This window comes from Pecten maximus, chromosome 13, assembly GCF_902652985.1.
Source record: "Pecten maximus chromosome 13, xPecMax1.1, whole genome shotgun sequence".
In the NCBI taxonomy this organism is placed as follows: Eukaryota; Metazoa; Mollusca; class Bivalvia; order Pectinida; family Pectinidae; genus Pecten; species Pecten maximus.
In genome coordinates, this window is record NC_047027.1 from 11,898,739 (window position 1) to 11,921,436 (window position 22,698).

The following is a 22,698-nucleotide window of genomic DNA, read 5'->3' on the forward strand; positions in this document are numbered from 1 at the left end:
GATATGGTGGACATGCCCGGGCGTTACATTGTTATCACCGGGTACATCGTAACTTCCTTATTGTTGGGACAGTTTTCAAACAGCGATTACATGTTCACCATACAGGGGAATACACCAGTCATGTTTCATTTAGTGTTCATTTTAACTACAGCAGTTTATACAGGTAAGTAAACAATGAACTACACCACTGGAGGGTGGCATAAAAAGCCAAATTCAATTGTCTGTATCTAATTAATCAGGGTGAACATGGTCTGTATATATTTAATCAGGAAGTAAATGGTCTATATGTTATTATCTGGCTGTACACTGAAGCCTGAATCTACAGTTTGTATATGTGTATTATCATATTGATAAAACAACGTAACTTTAGCTATACATAAGCCTACAGATATTTAAAACAAATGGGTATGGTTGAGGTTAGAGGGGACATATTTCATACAATGTATATGTTGATCAAATATTTCCACACTGAATTTTAACTACATGTTGTTGTGTAAGTTGAAAATATAGAACACCACATAGTTAATTCGGTTGAGGTGGGTATGTGATGCGTAGATTTGTTGTTACAAATCTTTAATAGTACGTTACAAATTGTGTGGCGAGGTAATATATCTTTTGTGACACGTTACATATTTTGTGGAACGGTAACATAACTTTTGTGACACGTTACATCTTTTGTTGTACTTAGACATACATGTATATAGTGTAAAAGTTAAAATATGGTGTAGTAAGTTAACACATCTAGTGTCACATGTTTGATTTTGTTTACAATCAGATCTGGGTAATTCGACCTATCAGCAAGCAAATACAAAACATCTGTTATAATTCCAATATAATATTACATATTGCCCTAATGTCATCATCCATACCTGTACACTGTATATACATGTAAAATCATACATACATACATTCGTCCGTACTTTCAATGTTTAAAAACATACCCTCACATTCCCTTACACATGTTAGACACGCACACAGATATACAGATTTTATACACTAACAAAGGACAGAGACAGACAGTTGGGTTAGGGTCTATATCTTGCCTGTATATCGACCGTCAATATTGTCCGGACAACTCTCCTTGAACTTGTGAAATTGTGATGTTTCATGTCGATATCGATATCATTGAACTGTGTCAGATTATCGATGACAGTTATCATCAATGAACTACCTTGGTTTCTGCAGGGTAACTTTACCTGGGTTTGTGCACATACATTGTATTTGGGTTGTAATTGCATTCTATCAAAATAATTAGACAAATAAATCTGTGCAAATCAGTTTTGAAAACATTGTTCTCTTTATGTTTTAAAACATTTCTTATGTGCGACACCTACACTGACTGAGGCGGTGGTCGTCTCAAAATACATGGATATTATTATGCAGTCACGCAAGCTGGCACATGCATTATGTACTGTACCTGATTCAAATAGTACGTAATGTTGTCTTAAGATAAATAAGAAGTCAATATTGTTACGTGCTTTTCTGCTATAACAGACTTCGGTATCATAGGTATGTCGAGTTAATGGAAGTTTTGAAATGACCGTCGGAAGTTTTGTCCTGTGTCAGCGTACTTGTAGGTGTCCGCGTAGCTGTTCTCTATATTAGAAATGTCTGTAAGTAATATTGCGAACAATTACAAAGGTATAATTTATCTAATTAACAACTTTAATTTGGAACAAAAGACATAACACGATAAATTATGCAAACAATCTGTTGAAACATACCAATGTAAAACCAACTACTTCTTCTACAGCAGAAACGTCAAGGAATAAATCCATCTATTTGAAAGTAAAGTTTGAGAAGTGTCGTATGCGTAAAACAGTATATTGGTATTGTTAATCTCTTAATTGATGAATCTAGCAATATGCCGTATAGCCAAACTGTCAGCGATCGAGGCAATATGTCGTACACCGGCTTTTTGATTGTTTTGACAATATTTCAGTTAAAACACCGCAGATAGGCTTCAAACTTGCGTCTGATAATAATATTGCTATACGCAATGTCCTCCGTCTATAAAAATCACATACTAATTTATTTTGCACAGATTGTATGGCATAGCATGATCAGCAGTGACATTTCGATTGCATCAGGTGGTACATTTTTTCGTCAAAACGACATTTGAATTGAAATTAAGGCTCTATCGTTAATACACACTAAAGGTGGAACTGTTATATACACACACAAATAGTATTCACTTGCAAAAACAATATTGTATAGGGGAAATCAATTACATCTTACCATCAACAAAGATGCCCGCTTTATCAACTTTATCACTTCAGCTAAAGCAATATCCAGTGGCGATGCATTGAATATGATACACAGTGATTATATTACCATGTAATTAAATCCGTGTCTGATAATGAACAAGTAACTTGTTCTTCGGAATCAAGCTCCAAAATTGTTTAGAATAATGTTGATATATTTCTGTATACATTGCATCAGGGTAAACCAATCGAACTAACTTGTATACTGATCGACTTTGATTGGACGGGATTGCCATCTTGATACATAATTTAAACTAGACTTAAGTCACTGGCTACACGTCTGTGCCTATTGAACTGTCGACATATCGAGCGAGTAGTCCTGTATCAATAATTCTATAATGTTTTATTGTGTTTCAGTGTCTGGTCAGTCTATCACCATAACAGGACCAAGTACCTTTGAAACACCAACATCAGAACTCAGAATTACCTGTACACCAAGCTCAGCCGGTATCTCAGATATCAATGTCATCACTCTCCTAAAAATTTCTAGTTCTACAGATTATCAAACAGTAGTATCTGTTGCCTATAATAAACCCACCTCATCCTCAGTAATAAGCTGGGGTAATGCTGTCAGTCAGAGCAGGGCGGGGGTGTCAGCCACAGGAAATGTGGACACGGTATCTGGAGCTCAGATTGTGTTTACAATCGCCACAAATAGGACAAACTGTAATGATGGCGGAGCTTACCAATGTAATATGGGTGTAACTCTAGCAGGTGGTAGTGGTGGTGTAGCGACAGCTGAAAAATATATCACAGCTAAAGGTTTGTACCCGTAGTCAACCAGTAGTGTTCACAAGATATCTGAAAGAAAGGAGAAATATCTTGTGTTGTCATTGTCATTGACAAACTAATCCACCAGTTCAATTTTCTGCCGTTTATAACATACTTATTTTCAAAGATGATGTTAAAGATTTGATTTGGCTTAAATTGAAATTTTATTTTACAAAAGCAATTTGAAGAGTATTGAGCAATGTCTGTGTTCCCTATGTAATAATTTGAAATGTAAATCTGTTACCTTTATTTGATGATAATTATATTAATTTCAAATTGCATTGCTGACATCATAGTAAAGATTATTTATTCTATTACAGTTCAACCGATATCCACTAACGACATGACCGTGTTTCCCTTCCCCAAATGTGGAGAGCGTATATTACTCCGTGGGATCCTCACTAATATTCACTTGTACAGGCACTGTGGGAAGTGACAAAAAACCACACATGGTGTTACAAGCGTGCCACTGATCAAGGATATACTGTAAGTCTACAAACGATTTATGTGCCTTTACATCTGTGTAATCGAAAAATATTACAATTTTGTTAATTTTGTATGTGTTGTCTCAAAGAAATAGGGGATGCCATGTATATAAAATTACAAAAAAAAAAAAAAGAACTTTCATAATATAATTATTTTATTTTATTTTGAATCGGTGAAGTTTTCAGGTATTACTCATGTAATATCAAACTGGAATATGCTTAGATGGTCTAAATGCATGCTATGGAATAGAATGTTGGTTTCTGGTTTTCAGGGCTACCCAACTGCAGCTGACATTAACCAGAATGATAACGGTTTGGTGACGTCCGGGTGTAACTACCAACGTACCAGTACACTTATCTACAATGTGAAAAATGACGACACCAACACCACGTTTATGTGTGAACCATTCACTGGAACCGTGTGTGGCTCTAATCCAGCCTCACTGATAACATACAAATCCATCAGAAGATGTAAGTGCCAAATATGGCTTCAAATATATATGAAAAAATAAGCATTTGATGATTTTCTAAGAATTTTTGAGTTATTCAGTGTATTAATTGAAAATTCAGAATAATGCTATTATATTCTTAGGTGATATATAGCTATTCTAAGATTACAACAAATATTCGTTGAGATTATATCCTTAGGTTTCATTTAATATTTCTAAGTTATGGACTTTCCCTCACAGACATAAAGTGTACATTTTGTAGCGATGGTTTGTTTCTTAACATAGACGATACACTGTTACTTGTTACGATGTCTAAACATCATTATTGTAGCTTTGCCTAAATCAGTGTTTCATTATTTTCTCTTAGTCATCTTGAGAAAACAGATTCAGAAATTTTGAAAAATGCAACAAAACAAAAATAAAACAAATATTTTCACCATCAGTGTTTGCCAAAAACAGTGCGGTAAATGTCAAACACTTCTACATATATCTACGTTATGATGAAATTGAAAACGTGTTCCCTCATATTGTTTTCTTCTCCAGATTCATCAGGTGGAACAACATGCGGTCAAGGTGATACTGGAGGTTTGATTACTTTGCACATATGTTATGTTATATCATGTAGCATGACCAAGTAACCATAAAATATTATGTACCGAGGTTATCTTAGTAATCAAATGTTAATATATACTGTAGTTTTCATATTAAATGAGTATTCTGTCAGGATTTATGTTTTTATATACAATATAAAATCTCTTAGAAGATGAAAGTATTAAAGTGTATCTGTTTGAAAACATTTACTATTGATAATCAAGGAGTATGCCCTCAAAATATCAAAAGTACTTTACAAATATTAACATAAAAATTGGGCAAGTTTGCAGTGAAAATACAGTAAAACCTGCTCTAACGGCTACCTTGAATAAGCGATCACCTCCGTTTAGCGGCCAGTCTGTGGTCCTCCCGACGGAAAATACTATATAATGAACCTTAAATAAGCGGTCACCTGTCTAACACAGCCAACGACCACAACAATCTGCCCAGAGTCGTTGTGTCTTGTATCAAGCGGTCTTTTTGTCCGGAAGTAGACATCCGCGATGATCACATGACCAGGTATTTTCATCAAATTCATCAAAACTTTGATCTTTGTTGATTTTCATTTCAAAACTTACTGTACATCGTATATTGTTATTAATATCAATAAGAGCATTATGATATGATAAATTAAATAAACTGTTGAAAAAAGAATTTGGCAACATGCCGTTTCTGGCCAACCAGGTTTGACTGTATTAAACGTTAGAATGTTCTTGGTTGAGTTTTTTTCTTTTTTTTCTTTTATTATAATTTTTTCATGTTTGAGTAATTCTTATACGACAGGAGTATTAAAACAGGGGATTTCAGCCGAAATTACTCAATACCAGCTGTATATACTGACATTGGATTCTGCAATATTGACTACAAATGCATACTATGCTGTATGGGAATATAGAAACTATTAATTTTATGTTGATTTACTTGTTATATTTCAGACATAATCACAACGACGGCGTCAATTTGTGTACCAAGTATAGTTAGGATTTCTCCTTTTAATTAACATTGTATCCAATATTAAATGTTTTACACTCGTACACGTTATTACTGAACAGTAACGTTAGATTTAGTTCTTTGCAATCAAATTATCGATCACATTACGGATATGTTATGACCATTCAACAATAGCAAATATGTAAATTGTTTACTTCCTGAACAGATGACGTCACACCTTGGATCATCGTCGCTGTTATATTCATCATTGCGACTGTTGTCCTTACTACCACTGTTGCCTACCTATGTCGTAAAGTATTAGAATATAAAGGTAACGACGATTTACTTGCTGGTAAAATTGATCAACGACGCCATTTTCAAGAGACAAAGTTGTTACTGTTATCCTAAGTGTTACTGTTACTTACTTCTATCTTAAAGAATCAAATACAAAGGTAACGAAATAATAAAAAAAAATGTATAAATGTATAATGCTAATGCGAAACATTATCGTACGATTGTTATGAAGGAAAAAATATGTCATTTTGTTCACTTTACACATATTAACTAGAATAAGTGTGTTTTTCATAATGAAATGGCCTAATGAGCTTATGCCGTTGTGCGCCTCTGTCGTTTGTCGTCATCACCTTTTCATTCAAACGACTTCTTCTCAAGAGCTAAGAGACGCAAAGACCTGATATTAGGTCTGCAGCATGCTGGGGCGAGGGGCGAAACAGGCCAACGGAGCCTCTTATTTTTCGAATGTGCAAATAAAATATTGTCGCAACCTTAACAATGAAACGTCAGTCAGTCAGTATGTATTGATAAGTTTTTTTTTTATTTCATTTCATTTATTCATTTTTCTTATTTATCATGAATCATTGATTATCAACCAACTTATCACATGGAATTACCTGTTACATTAATAATCAAATTTCAATCCACAGATCGTTTACATCAAAGCGTGAACTACGAGGTGGTGAACAGGTAAATATACAGGTGTTTAGTTAACAATACGTTGCAATGTTTCCAGAGTGAATGGTTATTATGTCAACTTATCACGAGACAACAAAACCTGACCAGAATATAAACGAAGTAATTACAGGAAAGAGATAATAGGGCTAACAACCGAGCTTGTACAGTTATATCAATATAGGGAATATCACGTTCTCAAAGTATGTACCGGGACAGTTATAACAAATCTGATTTTTCTGTAGTCATTAAACTAAATAACATAACACGTTGAGTGAGACCATGGTTTTATACTCATTGCTGGTTAATTACAGTATCAATCACTTAACTACACAGTTATATACTCATAACTCGACAATTACTTTATCTATCACATAATTACAGTTTAATACCCATTACTCAACAATAATCGTATCCTTTATTTCATTACACGAAGAAGTTTAATATTCATCACTCGATAATTACTTAATTGCTTATATGGAACTACTCAGTTGTTTGACTTTTGTAAATATCAATACGTAAACGGAATCGAACTCGAGAACCGAGACCAAATAGGAGCGTGATATACGGACACCATAGGATAAATACATAAGTCTTCCAGAATGGTGTTCACCAACAGAAATAGAGAGGAATTCTAAAACATATTTTTTCTTTTCTCATCAAAACAGAGGATTTTCAGGAAATGATGAGCACGTGTACAACACGTCGGACAATTACGAAATACCACAAATATAGACTAAACAATGCAGCTACGAGGTGTGGATAATCGAGGGTACACAAACTATCAAACTAAGTGTATTACTGTTGTTGCCAAGGATACATATACCAACAACTAAGTGTATTACTGTTGTTTCCAAGGATACACATACCAACAAACTAAGTGTATTTACTGCTGTAACCATGGATACACATACCAATAAACTAAGTGTACTACTGTTGTAACCAAGGATACACATATCAACAAATTAAGTGTATTACTGTTGTAACCAAGGATACACATATCAACAACTTAAGTATATTACTGTTGTTACCAAGGATACACATACCAACATGCTTAGTGTATTACTGTTGTAACAAGGATACACATACCAACAAACTAAGTGTATTTACTGCTGTAACCATGGATACACATACCACCAAACTAAGTGTACTTACTGCTGTAACCAAGGATACACATACCAACAAACTAAGTGTATTACTGTTGTAACCGAGGATACACATACCAACAAACTAAGTGTATTACTGTTGTAACCAATTATACATATATCAACAAACTAAGTGTATAACTTTGGTTGTAACCAAGGATAAAAATAACATAAAAGTATGTGTGTAATTGTTATTGTGGCCGAGGATACACTTCGAAAACAATAATTCGGGACACCTGGACTCGACTGTCAAGTAAAATGTATGACAATCCGAACCTTCCGCCTTTAATCCTGTGACCTTGAAACTTTGTGAAAATGAATCTTTAATTCATCCCTTCAAATGCATAAAATTTTACAAACAAATGTCCCTTCAAACTAGGAAATTGGGACTTTATTGGGGTTTTTTTGGGAGGGGGGATTCGCCACATCTAATAGGTGCACCAACCCCTGAATTTTGAACCGTAAAACCTTAAACCTTTTCCACAATATAATTAACATGTATCTTTTCGGTAAGTTCCATAAAACCTCATTTCTTATTTCACTTAAAGCGCCCCTTATGTGGCCTTTAAAGCCCTTTATGTTGTGTTTACTTCATGCATTTCCAGTAAGGCATAGAGCTTACCAAGTTTAATTTTGATTAACACAACTGTTTTTTTTAGTAAATAACATTGTTACATTCTGCCCCTTTTCTGTCCCATCCCTATTTGACCAGTAAGGCACATTTAGGTTTAATACGGCTGCTGATAACATGCTGCCTGCCAAGTTCAATTGAAATACCTCCACTGACATTTGATAATTCAATTAAAGACGTTTTTTTTCTTATTTGTTTATTTACATTTGGTACCTTTTTGACCTATTATAAGCCTCAAGGAGGCACAGCCACCTTTTGTACACAAACGTAAATCATCTTTGCTTGTGGATACATTCTACCAAATTTCAAATTTGGTTGAAGTTGGGGGAGGTTAAAATTGTTTTAGTTTTATTCCTTTGAGTCAATCGGACTGTTGATTCATGAGAAGATTTTTTAGAAAATATTCTGCCTTTACCCCCTTTAGGTCGATAGAGGGACCACGCTCGCAAACTTGAAGCAGTTTCCCGTTGGGTGCTTGCTGCCAATTTTGATTGACATCCATCCTATGGTTCTTATGTCGAAAATATAACAAGTTGACAGCGGACGCATGACTCACGATGACACAAAAACAACATAGCAATAAGTCACGATGAATTTCAACTATGCTCAGGTGACCTAAAAAGAGTAAATTTGTGTTTATGTCCAAGGTTCTATATATCTATATTCAGAAGACGAGGATAAGAGTTTAGGCTGATAGCAGTACTGTTTGAAATACGGTGTTTGACCTACTGTCCTCCTGACCGTGATATCCACATAATATCTCCTTACTAGATGAACATTGAATAGAATATATAGACCCTTTGAGCTTTTGGACGCTGGCTCCATTGCTGACAAAGAAAGGTGAGAACAATTACAAATGGAGATTGGGAAACATTAGTCAAGAGACAGTCTTATCGAAGACTTCAATTGTTCTTTAAGAGACACAATTATATTACTGCTTACTATCTCAACACACTACTCCCTCCTCTTGTTGCTAATCATTCTCAAATTGAAATCATTCTCTTCTCTCCCTCTACAATACGAATTTATTGCCTCTCGATATAAGACAAATAATACCATTTTCTAATTAAAAAACGTACATAATACAGAATTACCCAAGATACCAAACAAATAAAACAAAAGTCATGGTATTTTCTAAGAATTAAAGTAAACATAACCATGTATTCGTATGGCAAATTGAAACTCCAGAAATTGCAGATAAGTGTATTTACTTAGGAATAACGTTTAAATTCAATGGCGGGACGTAGATTGATTGATCCGGCGCAAAAGTCAATATTTTCTATATACAAACAATAAGGAACCTTTCACTTCCGATAGATATACAATTCAAACTTTTCGAATCGTTAGTAAAACCGATTATATCATATGGGTCGGACGTATGGGAATTTGAAAATATGAAAATAGCTGAACAGGTTCAACGAAGCATACATCAATTCATGTAGGCAAGTTTCGTAGCTAAGATATACACATCTACTTCTAATCAAACAGTATATGCTTACATAGACAAGTGGTTAGCGTGTATGTGTTCTCTGTAAAAATTTTGAATTCATATTTTTACATATTCAATCTCAAATAAAAAATAAAATAAAAATGCGTGACATTGCAAGTGATATTGCATACATTTCCATTTGAATGTCTCCGTATGGTTCAATGTCTGCTGATTTTTTGTATCTTTATTTATTTATTTATTTAATTAATTTTATTAAGCAAGCGTAAACATTTTGAAAATATATATTTTATAATTTGAATTTAAATCCAGATACTTTAAAAAGCTCAAAGAATCCTAGACTTAATTTTAGAGAAAGCTATTATATGCATAGTAAAGGTTCTCGAACACAATCGCATATATACGAAAATTTTGTTGATTTGGTTGAATCCACTTTAATACACGTATGAAAAAAGTAAGAAACAAATATTTCAGGCTTAGGTAGCCTACTGATGTCGTCGACAATAAACTACATGCAGGTAGCTCTATTATGTCGGCATCAGTTCTGGGCTATCACAAGGAAGTTGGGTTTGGTTTAGTTTTGTATTGTTTAACGTCCTATCAACAAGTATGAGCAAATACGAACATATCACTGTCTCCTAAAACAGACGTACCACACGAATACAGACAGCAGTTATGGAGGCCAGTCTTAAATGGTCATAGATCTGTATAGGAAGGATTACCCATACATACGTACTTAAAATAATTTTAATTATTTTCATTCACACATGTCAATAAGATATACAGAATATTTTAATTTCCCTATATGTCTATAGAGTACATCAACTAAACATTAACTACACACAATCCTGGTATGGTTATGAGATTCACAGCTGTGCCACCTATAAACTCTTTGATTTTTGAACAGCATTTAATCACGGAATGGTTGATATAAGATGTCTCACCATTGCCAAGATATGAACGTTCCTATAAAACTTTGGCTACTGTACTGGAGTATGTGAGGACATCGGCTGAACACTAATTTCCCTTAATCCTCTTGTGGTTTCTGTAAGAGTACCATGGCCATCCATAGTCATGATACTGACATCTGCAACCTCCCCGTTTACATCAATTGTCAGGGACATTTTTCTGGCTTGTGTGATGACACCGTGGACATTCTCCGTCGTTGACGTTGTCTTTATCCGGGTCCCATCTCCACGGCCACCGTCTTGATTGATGTACTAACACCACGATCACTCATCTCCGTTGATGCGGTTGTGATAGATATCGTTACACTACAGACACGGACAGCCATGGATACTGTAGTTAGTGTTGTTATGACCCTATGGACACTCATCACATTGGATACTGTCCTGGCCTGAAGGGGACATCCGAGGTACCGACGCCGTGAACGTTCTAACAACCTAATTGTAAAGCTAATGTTATATGTGGCGTGTCTCACAGAGAACATATGCACTAGGGTCTACATCATGTTCCTCGGGTATATCGTGATCTTTTGAAGTAATAACATGTACATAACTTGGTGAACAAAAAATTGAAATGTCACCAGACGCTTAATTGTATTTTGACTACAACACTCTAGGTGTATCTTGATGACAATATTTTTTAAGCAAAAATTATGTTCTGTGTTATTGTGCGACAAAGCCCAGGTTTCATATTTTTCACTGATGAACATAATTATATTATGTAAAATTTGTCTTAATTCATGGATAAGTCAACTGACCAAAGATCCATTTCATGAACAGTCAGGGTAATTTTGTAATAGATAATGGCTACATCACTGATGGACATACAGAGGCACATGATTAATCACTTCATTAGTGAATATCTCATTTGTCCTTTAATTTAAAACCTGAGTGTGTACATGTCTTAAAATAGGCAGGTAGGAAGAGAATGACAAGTGTAATCTTTTCATGAAATTTCGTTAAGTTCATTTTACCAGAAATTATTTTATCAAGATTTTAAAATTGTTGTTAAACCGGGGCATGCTCTTTTTTATCTTGATTATTTGGACAATATGACCTTGTTATTTAGTCAGTTGACGCTTTTTAAGTTTTGACCAACGTTGCTTCATAAGGACATACTATGGAAATGTTTATCATAAAAAGTACCAAATTGAACCATGACATTGACCTAGGTCTTTGGTCAGTTCTTTGTTTAAATCCAAGTAACATTGCATCTTATTGTCATAAATGTTAATCTGTGACCAGATGAAAATTTCACTAAATGACCTCTGATCAATTGATGATTTGTTAAACTCCAGCCAACATTGCTTCTTTGTTCCATAATTAACAGATTATTCAGGGCAGGAAATGTATAATTTGACTCTCAGTTGACTTTAATTCTTAACATTATTGCTTCAAAATGTAATAAAATTGACCATCAGTGTATAGAAAAATGATTTGATATTGAATTTTGACCCTGTGATCCCGACCTTTTGTCAACTGACAATAGGATTATTTTAAAAGTGTCACAACTAAATTTTCATTAGTGAAAAACTACAATATTTGACCTTAACCTATGTCACAGTGACTTTGGACTTTGTTCAGTTGCTTGCATGTTGAATTATAATCATTTTTTGCTCTGTAGTTACAAAATATTCCTCAGTGAAAAGACGCAAACCTTTTCTTGACCTTTGAACCTGATTATCTTGACGTTTAACTTTCTTGTATTGCTTCATGCTAATTGGTCAATAAATGAAAAGGTCATTGCTAGGAACGACATTTGTGGAAGTACTATAGGGCACCCGTATCTCCCGATATGGGGCTCTACTTATATCATCCTCATTCGTATCGCTTGATCACATAGTATATCAATTTATCCAACATTTTATATAGATTTGAGCATCTCATATCCCGGGCCTTAAACTTATCTTTCGGAACATAATAAACGATGTATTCATACGCTGATCTGGGACAATCACGCTTTGATACTACAGATGGCAAATATCGAAACTTCCTTTGCTCATTTTGCTGCAATGATGATCCTTCTTATCCCGATATATTTATGTCACCCACTGTCTGATATTTTGCACTACAGGGTTGTTAAAAATGGGATAAATCAATCTCAAACGGAAAAGGGACTGACACGCGCTTTGACGCTTCTCATAATAACGTAAAGTTATCATTTTATGAAGCGTAAACCGCGTCATAAATCATTTTCGACGAACTTTTCATAGAACAATGATGACACAATAAACAGTTTTCGCACCTTAAATGCTACGGTAAACAATAAAAACCGAGTCATCAATATAGGGTATACATAGCCACGTACGCAATCCTACAATAATAATAATACCTACTCGACGGATAACCTAGTTTCTGCTCTGTTACACGAGATAAACATTTATATGTAAATGTAATGAAATGAATACATTTTTATTAAGTCGTACTTTTACAATGTTCCCAACACAATGACTTGTCACGAGTCTGATCACATGCATCGTGTCATCTGACTTTTGTATACAAATTAGTAACACGTAGACCGTCAATACTTAAAAACTTAACGTTTTACACTGAGCATAATAGTATTATTGGTCTATATACAACTAAAAGCGGTCTTGCATGAACTATTTTATAACCCCGCCATAGAAGAAAAGGGACGTAATATAACATTTTACAAACGTTCCCAACAACTTTCACTGGTCATCATAATATTCTACATTGCAATACTATTAATTTGGCTTCCTACTTCAAAATATAGATCCTTTATACAATGTCTCATGGTCTTTGTCAATTAAGTTGTTTTTTTCAACATATATTTTACTGATTGGCCCTACAAATGTGCACCAGGATTGAAGAAACCTCATATCTTGTTTGTTGCAAATTTTATAAGGCTTTCAGAATTAACTAAATACCACCCGCAACGGAAATCTTTCACTGTACTTACCCAACCAATTAAGGCGATACACAACCGATAACACTACACCTGGATGTTCTTATCTTAAAAGCAATACGCAGGTAAGCCACGTAAACGCAAAAAGGACTTAAGAATCTTTCGCTGTTCAAGAAGAGCTCATGTCATACGGACGAATCTTTTGAAATTGCCCATAGACTAACGTCCAATATATAAACTCGGTAGCATGACCTCAACAAAGCCGACGAATGGTATTTATTGTCCATATACATACTTTACCTGCATAATTCGGCCAATATACATGTATAATAGGAGAGTCCGATTCCGCTACATATATGTATACTGCAGGTACTATGGTTCTTTCATATATCGTCGATCAAACGATTCCGTAAATTTTGGCACCCGTATCTAAGACATCTTAATGTGGTCCCGCTTATGTCGACAATACCTTCTGAACGTTCCCCTTGCCGCTCTAGACGGCAGAGAGTCTTTGCTGATATCTCCACCTATAGTGTGGCTCTCCGCATCAGACTGATTAGTATAAACAGTCCATAGCTCCACATTAATAATATTTCGATTGTTCTTCTGTCTTTATTCCTCTAGCCTTTCTTTGACAGAGCATCAATCAGTGAATCAATCTCTGATTGAAACGTTAAGGTTTAATGTTTAGCATCCTATAAACAATGACATCCCCTGTGTGAGAGATTTATGCGTGTTGTGAATGACGTGTTTTGGAGGGCTGATATATGTCAGTGAAGCTCCCTTCGAAGATTTTCGTTTCTTACGACTAGGTAGAGACAACGGTGTGTTCCTTTCATGCCCTTACAAACTGTTCTGCTCTACCATTTCGAAAGATTTCCGACCTTTTGCCAGACACAATATTTTTCAATCACTTCTTGAATAGTATCATTGTCAACGCGATTGCTATCGGAGCTTCATTGTTAACGATGAAATTCAAATACTCTTCACCAACCTTTGAGTGTCAAGTTGTGCTCTGGTAGGCTATCGCGACAGGGGCCGCGGTGGCAGAGTGTTTCAGGTGTCCCGACACATTATCACTAGTCCTCCATCTCTGGGATGCGAGTTCGAAACCTACGTGGGGCAGTTGCATGTTAATGACCGTAGGCCGGTGGTTTTTCTCCGGGTACTCCGACTTTCCTCAACCAGACACGTCCTTAAATGACCCTGGCTGTTAATAAGACGTTAAACCAAATTAACCAAACCAAATTATCGTGACATTTAGCCTGCAGGGTTGTCTCTGTCTGGTTTGTTCTTCACTTTGAAGTCGCAAGGCGCTTGTTTTTTTTCGTCTAAGAATATTTCCTCTCTACATCGGCCAGGGCTTTGTTAGCATAATGTTTTACCTTGTTGTCCTTGGTAAGTATGTTTCCAAAGCCTACAGGGCTTGAATAACATTTTTTCCAGGATAGAAGTATGGCTTCTCCAACAAATTCCATCTTCAACATTTTAAAAAATTCTTCTTCAGCCCTTTGGCAGATGTGTGTGCTAACACTCGCAGCGAAGCAGTAATTGTAATTGTTTGGTATGAATCTCGAGACATAGTAAGCAATTTCGAGGAGGCTGTAGGTGGTTCTGCGTTGAGGATCACGTCAATCTTTTCAGGGTCTGCTACATGCCTTTCTATAAAAACAAATAGCGTAAAAACTCATATGGAAAGGTGTATTCGTCTGTGTGGTTTTGTATTAGGTTGGAGTTCCTTGTTTACATATACATATGTCTTCACTTGAACATCTTTTATTTTACTGTTAATTCAAATTAATTCTGGTACTTATCTGATATTAATTCAATTTCAGACTTTAAAACTACGCGAATCGGTGGAATTATCGACATGGCTACTGCAGTGTGGTAACTTAATTGCGAAACGAAATTTTCTTTTTCTCCCGCAACACTGTGACAAGACTTCATTGCTTGTTTCAATCGTTCTTGATTTGACTTTGGTTTTAAATGGTCTCTCCTTAATTGCTAGAAAGTCCTTTCATCCAATGTGTCCACAGTGGCTCCTGTGTCAACAATTATATCTATCGGTGTAACATGTATGATGAGAGTAGCCTTTGGTTGTATGGTTTTCCTCGAGTTTACAGAAAAGATGTTGATATACATTTAGCTACTTACCATCCCTGGGAGCTAATATATATATAACACTTTCATTCGTCGTTTACTTTCCGTAACATCGATGGCAGCTGAACGGATATAACCTCTCTTTCCGTTTTCCATCCGTTTAACCTTACGAAAGTGTATCATAGATGAAGGGGATTGTGGCAGACTGTTAGCCATCTCTAACCGAAGAGCTGCAAAATGTATGGGGATTTTTCAAAGTACCTATTTATTTTTTCAAAATCGTTTATGCTAATTATCCATTTGTGTGTCGTTGGTAACGCTACTCGCGTGTCTTTTTGTGTTTTAAAAGTCCATTCATGGTCTTGTTGGATGTTTGAACAACTTCGTCATTGAATATGTCAATATCTCTCCCAATGTCCGAGATATGACGATTTATAGCCGCTCTCTTATTCTTTAGATTGTTATTATTGTATTCCTCATTACGATTGTTTGGAGTTTTATTGGTTTAGCTTCGCAATAGAACTGCTGCAATTTTTTCTCGGGTCCTCGGACCGTTTCTAAATTCAACACACCTCCTATATATGTGTGTACCAATTGAAACAAAAATACTTGCATTTTTACTTTCGTCGTTTGAGTTACGCCATTGCAGCCACACAGGACCAATAGTTACCGAGACGATAACACCTAGATTTCAGCTGTGACGTTTATTTATACAATCAATGACGGCAATGATTTGTCAGATTTTACAAATACTATTGGTCTGCATTTCATTGGCAATGCTATTGTTCTCATCATTTCACCAGGAGTTGTTTCCCTTGACAAGTAGTTGTGGATTTTTGCCATAACTTGAATAGCTTCACTTGCCACTTCGTGTTCTTTTCGGTAGCCACTGACTGGTTTATGTCTACGGATGTATTCATTTTCTCAGCAGACACCTCCTTCAAACGTTTTGTGAGTGGAGTTTCTGCTTCATGTTCAATGTTCTGTAGTCCTTTTGTTAGGCAAAGCATTTCTGGTCTAGCCTTGCCCCCAATGGCCAGTTGGTGCAATGGTTCAGCACAGCTTCAGTGGCCAATGAATGTCGGATGACAGGATTGTCGGTAGAATATTGACACAATGCACGTTGTCAAAATCCCAGAAATCATGGATCTCTTCCTCGCTCGATAATCTTATAGCAACATTACCATTATCGTTGTCGCGACAGAGGGGTGATTGTATATGATCTGCATGCCTTCCAACGAAACGTCAGTTACCTTACAGAAGGAGCAGTCATTCTCGAACTTTTAGGTTTTATCAGTCTCACGAGAGTCTCGTTCTGTATAAGATATATTATATTTTCTCTATAGCATATCTTATATATCATAGCTTACATACTTTATAAGATATCTCATAAAGAATTTTTTTTAAGATATCTTATAAAAGATATAGATTATATTATATAAGATATCTTATAAAAGATATAGATTATATCATATAAGATATCTTATAAAAGATATAGATTATATCATATAAGATATCTTATAAAAGATATAGATTATATCATATAAGATATCTTATAAAATATATAGATTATATTATATAAGATATTTTATAAAAGATATAGATTATAGCATATATGATACATTGTAAAAGATATAGATTATATTATATAAGATATCTTATAAAAGATATAGATTATATCATATAAGATATCTTATAAAAGATATAGATTATATCATATAAGATATCTTATAAAGATATAGATTATATTATATAAGATATCTTATAAAAGATATAGATTATATTATATAAGATATTTTATAAAAGATATAGATTATAGCATATATGATATATTGTAAAAGATATAGATTATATCATATAAGATATCTTATAAAAGATATAGATTATATCATATAAGATATCTTATAAAATATATAGATTATATTATATAAGATATTTTATAAAACATTTGGATTATATTATATAAGATATCTTATAAAAGAAAGAGATTATATTATATAATATATCTTATAAAGAAAAGTTTACAAGACATCTTATTAAATATATGATATATTATATCTTTTATGATATATCCTATTTATTATATAAGATATCTTAAAACTTTAAATAAGATGTTTTATAAACATATAAGATATCTCATAAACATATACTTTATCATATATAATATATAGGGTATCTTGTAAAAGGTAAAATACTGGAGCAATTGTAATGAATAAGTATAGTACAGTTAACCATGTTCGTGTTTATATGTGTATGTTATGTATGATCTATGAATAAACCACGTGTAATCATTGTCATGTGGCGTTCGATTGTTTGTGCATGCAAGTAGGTATAGGATGAAAGCGCTCGTAAGACCAGAATACAGGTGACGTCACGAGAAATGGGATAACCTGATTTACCCAGAAATGGTTTATGCCGGCTGTATATAAGAGCGGGTTTGTTACGACTGGAAAAGACAACTCCGCCGTAGCCGGTCCCAAGCCCGTGTTGAGAAAGGAGGAGGGAATCACCAACTGACAACATCTAACAGTCACCCCGGACTAATGTTCTCACCTAGAGTCGCGAGTAGAGGTTGTAACCTAAATCGAGGCTTTAAACCAGCAACATCAACATCATCATCGACTGGAAAAGACTACACACTACAGGTAATACTGAAGAGACTGAATAAGTCTCTGGGGAAAGACTGTACAGGTAGTGGTCGCTGAGTAAGTGACCAGTGGTCGTAAGGCAGCAGGGAGGTCAGTGTGGCTGCTGCGCTGTATAAGCTGGTGCGCTAGATAGCCATTGCGACGTACCAGTGCCGGGAGCACGTGCTTGACCTGGCAGTGTTGGTGCGCGAGGTAGCCGATGCGCTGTGCAAGTGCCGAGAGCACTTGTAATAGGCGTGCTTGATCTGGCATTGCCGGTGCGCGAGGTAGCCAGTGCGCTGTGCAAGTGCCGGGAGCACTTGTAATAGGTGTGCTTGATCTAGCACTGCCGGTGCCCGAGTTAGCCGGCGTGCTTGATTGGCCATTGCCGGCGCGCACGACATCTACGGCTCGTACTAGTGCACGGCGAGAGCACATGCACTAGGCGTTTGTGGGCGTCAGTGCCTACTATAGTTATATTTGTATTGTAGTTTTAGAGGTTCCGTGGCAAGCAGCACGACCGTTTTATCTGTTCTTACATGTCACCTATAGATTAATCATTTGTAAATATTGTCGATTATATACCTATTGAGAGTAGACTAGTCAAGTGCGCTGAGGGCACATCTTATCCCAGGAGACACTTGGGACGGACCAGGTGCACGTTACATAATGTTGGTGGCAGCGGTGGGATAACATGAAAACAGAGAAGGCCTGGCTACAAGGTATTGTACCGAGAATAGAGAGAAGACTAGTCTTGCATCAGTGCCATGACTCAAAGACCTTTGGACATCTTGGCATACGAAAAACCATTGCGAAAATTAGGCAGCGCTATTATTGGCCTGGATTACAAGCTGATAGCAGAAATTACGTCATAGGATTGAGCAATGCACCAAACGAAAAGGCCCTTCGAAGACCAAGCGCGCACCAATGCGAATTGTCCACTCTGGAATACCCATGGAAAGAATAGCGAAGGATATACTTGGGGAACTGCCCGAAACAGACTCTGGCAGTCTATATCCTCGTAGTCAGTGACTACTACACAAAATGGACAGAGAGTTTTGACATGCCTAGCATGGAAGCCCAAACTGTGGCGACCATCATTGATGAGGAGGTTGTTGCACGGTTCGGGGTGCCGCGGTACATACATTCCGACCAAGGGAAGCAGTTTGAGGGCAAACTTTTCAAGGAAATGTGTCAGCTTTTGCACATTAACAAGACTAGAATTACGCCCTACCACCCTCAGATGGAATGGTCGAGCGCTTCAATAAAACATTAGCGACAATGCTCAGCGCTTACGCCAACGAGCACCATTCCGACTGGGACACCTACCTACCTTATGTAATGATGGCCTGCCGTTCGTCTCAACACGAAACCACTGGATATACGCCCAATAGGCTCATGCTAGGTCGGGAGGTTGCAACACCACTAGACTTGATATACGAAATGCCGAGATTTACAAAAGCTATCCCTCAGCATCGATGGGTTTGGGAGCTGTAAGAAAGAATAGAGGAGGCACATTCTTTTGTCAGAGAGCAAATAGCTGGTGCTATGCTCAGACAGAAGCAGTACCATGACCAGAAACTAAGCTGGCAGAACTTTGGAGTTGGCGAGTTGGTATATGTCTTCTTTCCTCAGAAGAAGCAGGGCCGATCACCCAAACTTACAGGTTTCTGGCGGGGGCCTTTCCAGGTGTTAGGCAAATGCCCGGATTTGAACTACGAAGTCAATTGCGGACTAAGGGGAAAGCCGCAAGTGATTCATGTAGACCGCATTCGAAAGAAATACGATCAGTATCTGAGAGGGGTGCAGAGCGGCGGCCAATATCAGTCTGCTCCAGAGGGTGCAGATGCAATAGATCAGGAAACCCCTTTGCTACGAGCTGATCCACTAGTAGAATTAGAAATGGTTGGTCTGAGGTAGATGATAGAAGTAGCGTTGAGTCAGACACTGAACCTCTCGCTGCCAAAAGTCGGCGACGCCGACGACCACCACGCTGGATGAAAGACATTATCAATAATTGTACATTCACTCTCAGGGAAACAGTTGTTTAGTTTGGTTTCATTTGTATGTTTCAGGATGGTGACCACCAAGACCACCCCTGTGACGTATCCATTCAGATAACCTCTCTGTGTTGCTAAATTCTTAGACGAGAAAAACTGGTCGAGTCACCTAGTTCGTTGCGGCACGCAGCGCATGGGGAATGAGGCATATGTCTGCAATTTTGGTACCTGTAACTACGCCACAGCTAAGAAGGCAGATTTGACACGACATCAGCGGCGCTGTCACGAAAACGACCAGCAGGACAGCAGTGAGCGTGAATGGGAGAGGCAGGATCCAGGTGAGCTGGGTTTAGTTTTTGGCGGAGGTGCGATGGCCGCAGATGTATCTGTGCCGCCGACTCCAGCGAGCGTGCAGCTAGGACGGATCATCCGGAAGTCCACTAAGCCACAAGCCATTCCGGCTCCTTCTAGAGTTAAGAAGATCATTCCTCCTGTCATTGCTCTTGGACGTCCTCCGGTGACGAGCAGTGCACTTGAGACCCTGCTGGCTAGTGTCAGTGAGGTAGGCGCCACTGCTTATGATGACAACGTTCCTACAAGTCCAAATACTCCAGCGACCGTATCTGTAGTGGTGACCTTCAGTTCCACAACAGCTGACAGTTCTAGGTTCCTGCCGAGACCGACAGTAAGCGGAAGAGGAGTCCAAAATTCAAGCGTACAGGCTGTAGAAGGCAGTATTTCCTCACCTTCCATCATGTTACAACACTTAACAGGCAAAAGAGAATGAGTGATGTTGCATCGCCACTTCATAAAAAGGGCCAAGACAACGGTGGAGGTTCCTGTAACTCTACACGAAATTTCAGAGGAGGAATGGTGGGAGGGATATGGTGAAAACTAACCATAGGACTATTTGATTATACTTAGGCAGAATACTTTTAGAAGACATTTCCCTTGTTACTAGTTTAGTTGTTACATCCGCTACATCGTTAATTAATTACATTTAATTTCTGTCGTCACTCAGGCAAGTGACGAATGTTGCAAATGCGAGGTCGCATTATTCTTCAAGGGGAGGGTAGTGTAATGAATAAGTATAGTACAGTTAACCATGTTCGTGTTTATATGTGTATGTTGTGTATGATCTATAAATAAACCACGTGTAATCATTGTCATGTAGCGTTCGATTGTTTGTGCATGCAAGTAGGTATAGGATGAAAGCGCTCGTAAGACCAGAATACAGGTGACGTCACGAGAAATGGGATAACCTGATTTACCCGGAAATGGTTTAGGCCGGCTGTATATAAGAGCGGGTTTGTTTCATTCTAGAGGAGAAACTCTGACAGATGCTGGCTTGTGTTTACGACTGGAAAAGACTACAGACTACAGGTAATACTGCAAAGATTGAATAAGTCTCTGGGGAAAGACTGTACAGGTAGTGGTCGCTGAGTAAGTGACCAGTGGTCGTAAGGCAGCAGGGAGGTCAGTGTGGCTGCTGCGCTGTATACGCTGGTGCGCTAGATAGCCATTGCGACGTACCAGTGCCGGGAGCACGTGCTTGACCTGGCAGTGTTGGTGCGCGAGGTAGCCGATGCGCTGTGTAAGTGCCGGGAGCACTTGTATAAGACATCTCCAGTTATAGACGTACGCGGACTACGTGCACGGAGACGGAGACGTACTAGGCAGATTTCGGGGGTCGTATCAAAAGTGAAGAACACTTTCCTCGACGTCCAACTTAATAGGGATTTGTTAGGATTAAAACGCATTCTGAATTTCAATATAACGTGACATTTGTATAGTTTCACTTCTTATTATTGCAGCATAACCAGAAGCAGCTTGTTTGCTTGTGGTTAATATCATATTAGCAGCCTATTGAAAATTCGATGTTCATTATCTACTCCGTATCGGCGTATGGACATCTAAAAACATCCCATACGAGTCATGTCAGGATGAACATTTCTTCACTAAGAAGACGAAATTGTGTTTGACAATGTCACACATATTAAGTTGTTTTGTAAACACTTGCAGATAACTGCATATGCCACTTGGAATGACTTAACAAACAAATATGATTCATATTATATATGCAATTTATTTCGCCAGACCAAATTCACTTCTAAGATTCTGGAATTAGCAATTTCATTGGTCGATTCAAAAGTTCATCCTTACGTGACCCTCAATGGGATGTAGTTATTTCATTAACGGCTCAAATTGTAATTAGATTGATTAAAAGCAAGAGACGTTTAAGGGCATGTCAGGTTTTTTAGGTGACGGAAAGCCAGAGGACCCCCCCCCCACGCAAAAAACCCCCATCTCCGGCAGTACCCCGCAATAGTCCCACGTGGTAAATAGTGGTGTAGCTAAACAATATAGGTAATTTTGAAAATGATGATTCTAAACAGACTAAGAATAAAATACACAGTTTCACATTTTTTTTATACTTATTCACTGTCGCTTGATT

General features: G+C 37.0%; 3 protein-coding genes across 4 annotated transcripts in view; 2 read left to right on the forward strand and 1 right to left on the reverse strand.

The window, feature by feature from the left end:
* The window catches only part of LOC117341382, a 10,715-nt gene extending 2,289 nt beyond the window's left edge, over window positions 1-8,426 (forward strand). Inside the window, exons 1-7 of one of the 2 annotated variants that reach the window (XM_033903235.1) lie at window positions 2,627-3,026; window positions 3,356-3,521; window positions 3,793-3,991; window positions 4,513-4,554; window positions 5,717-5,821; window positions 6,435-6,474; window positions 7,128-8,426. In XM_033903235.1, coding sequence (XP_033759126.1) covers window positions 3,916-3,991; window positions 4,513-4,554; window positions 5,717-5,821; window positions 6,435-6,474; window positions 7,128-7,194 — 330 coding nt within the window. In that variant the 5' untranslated portion in view covers window positions 2,627-3,026; window positions 3,356-3,521; window positions 3,793-3,915 and the 3' untranslated portion in view covers window positions 7,195-8,426. Of the gene's footprint in view, window positions 1-2,626; window positions 3,027-3,355; window positions 3,522-3,792; window positions 3,992-4,512; window positions 4,555-5,716; window positions 5,822-6,434; window positions 6,475-7,127 lie in introns of those variants that run through there. The other variant, XM_033903236.1, reaches the window with a different exon arrangement.
* LOC117341380 overlaps window positions 1-22,698 on the reverse strand; it is a 137,747-nt gene that overhangs the window by 75,941 nt on the left and 39,108 nt on the right. The window lies entirely within an intron of this gene.
* Window positions 1-22,698, forward strand: part of LOC117341378 — a gene marked incomplete in the record, with an annotated part of 106,213 nt that overhangs the window by 56,209 nt on the left and 27,306 nt on the right.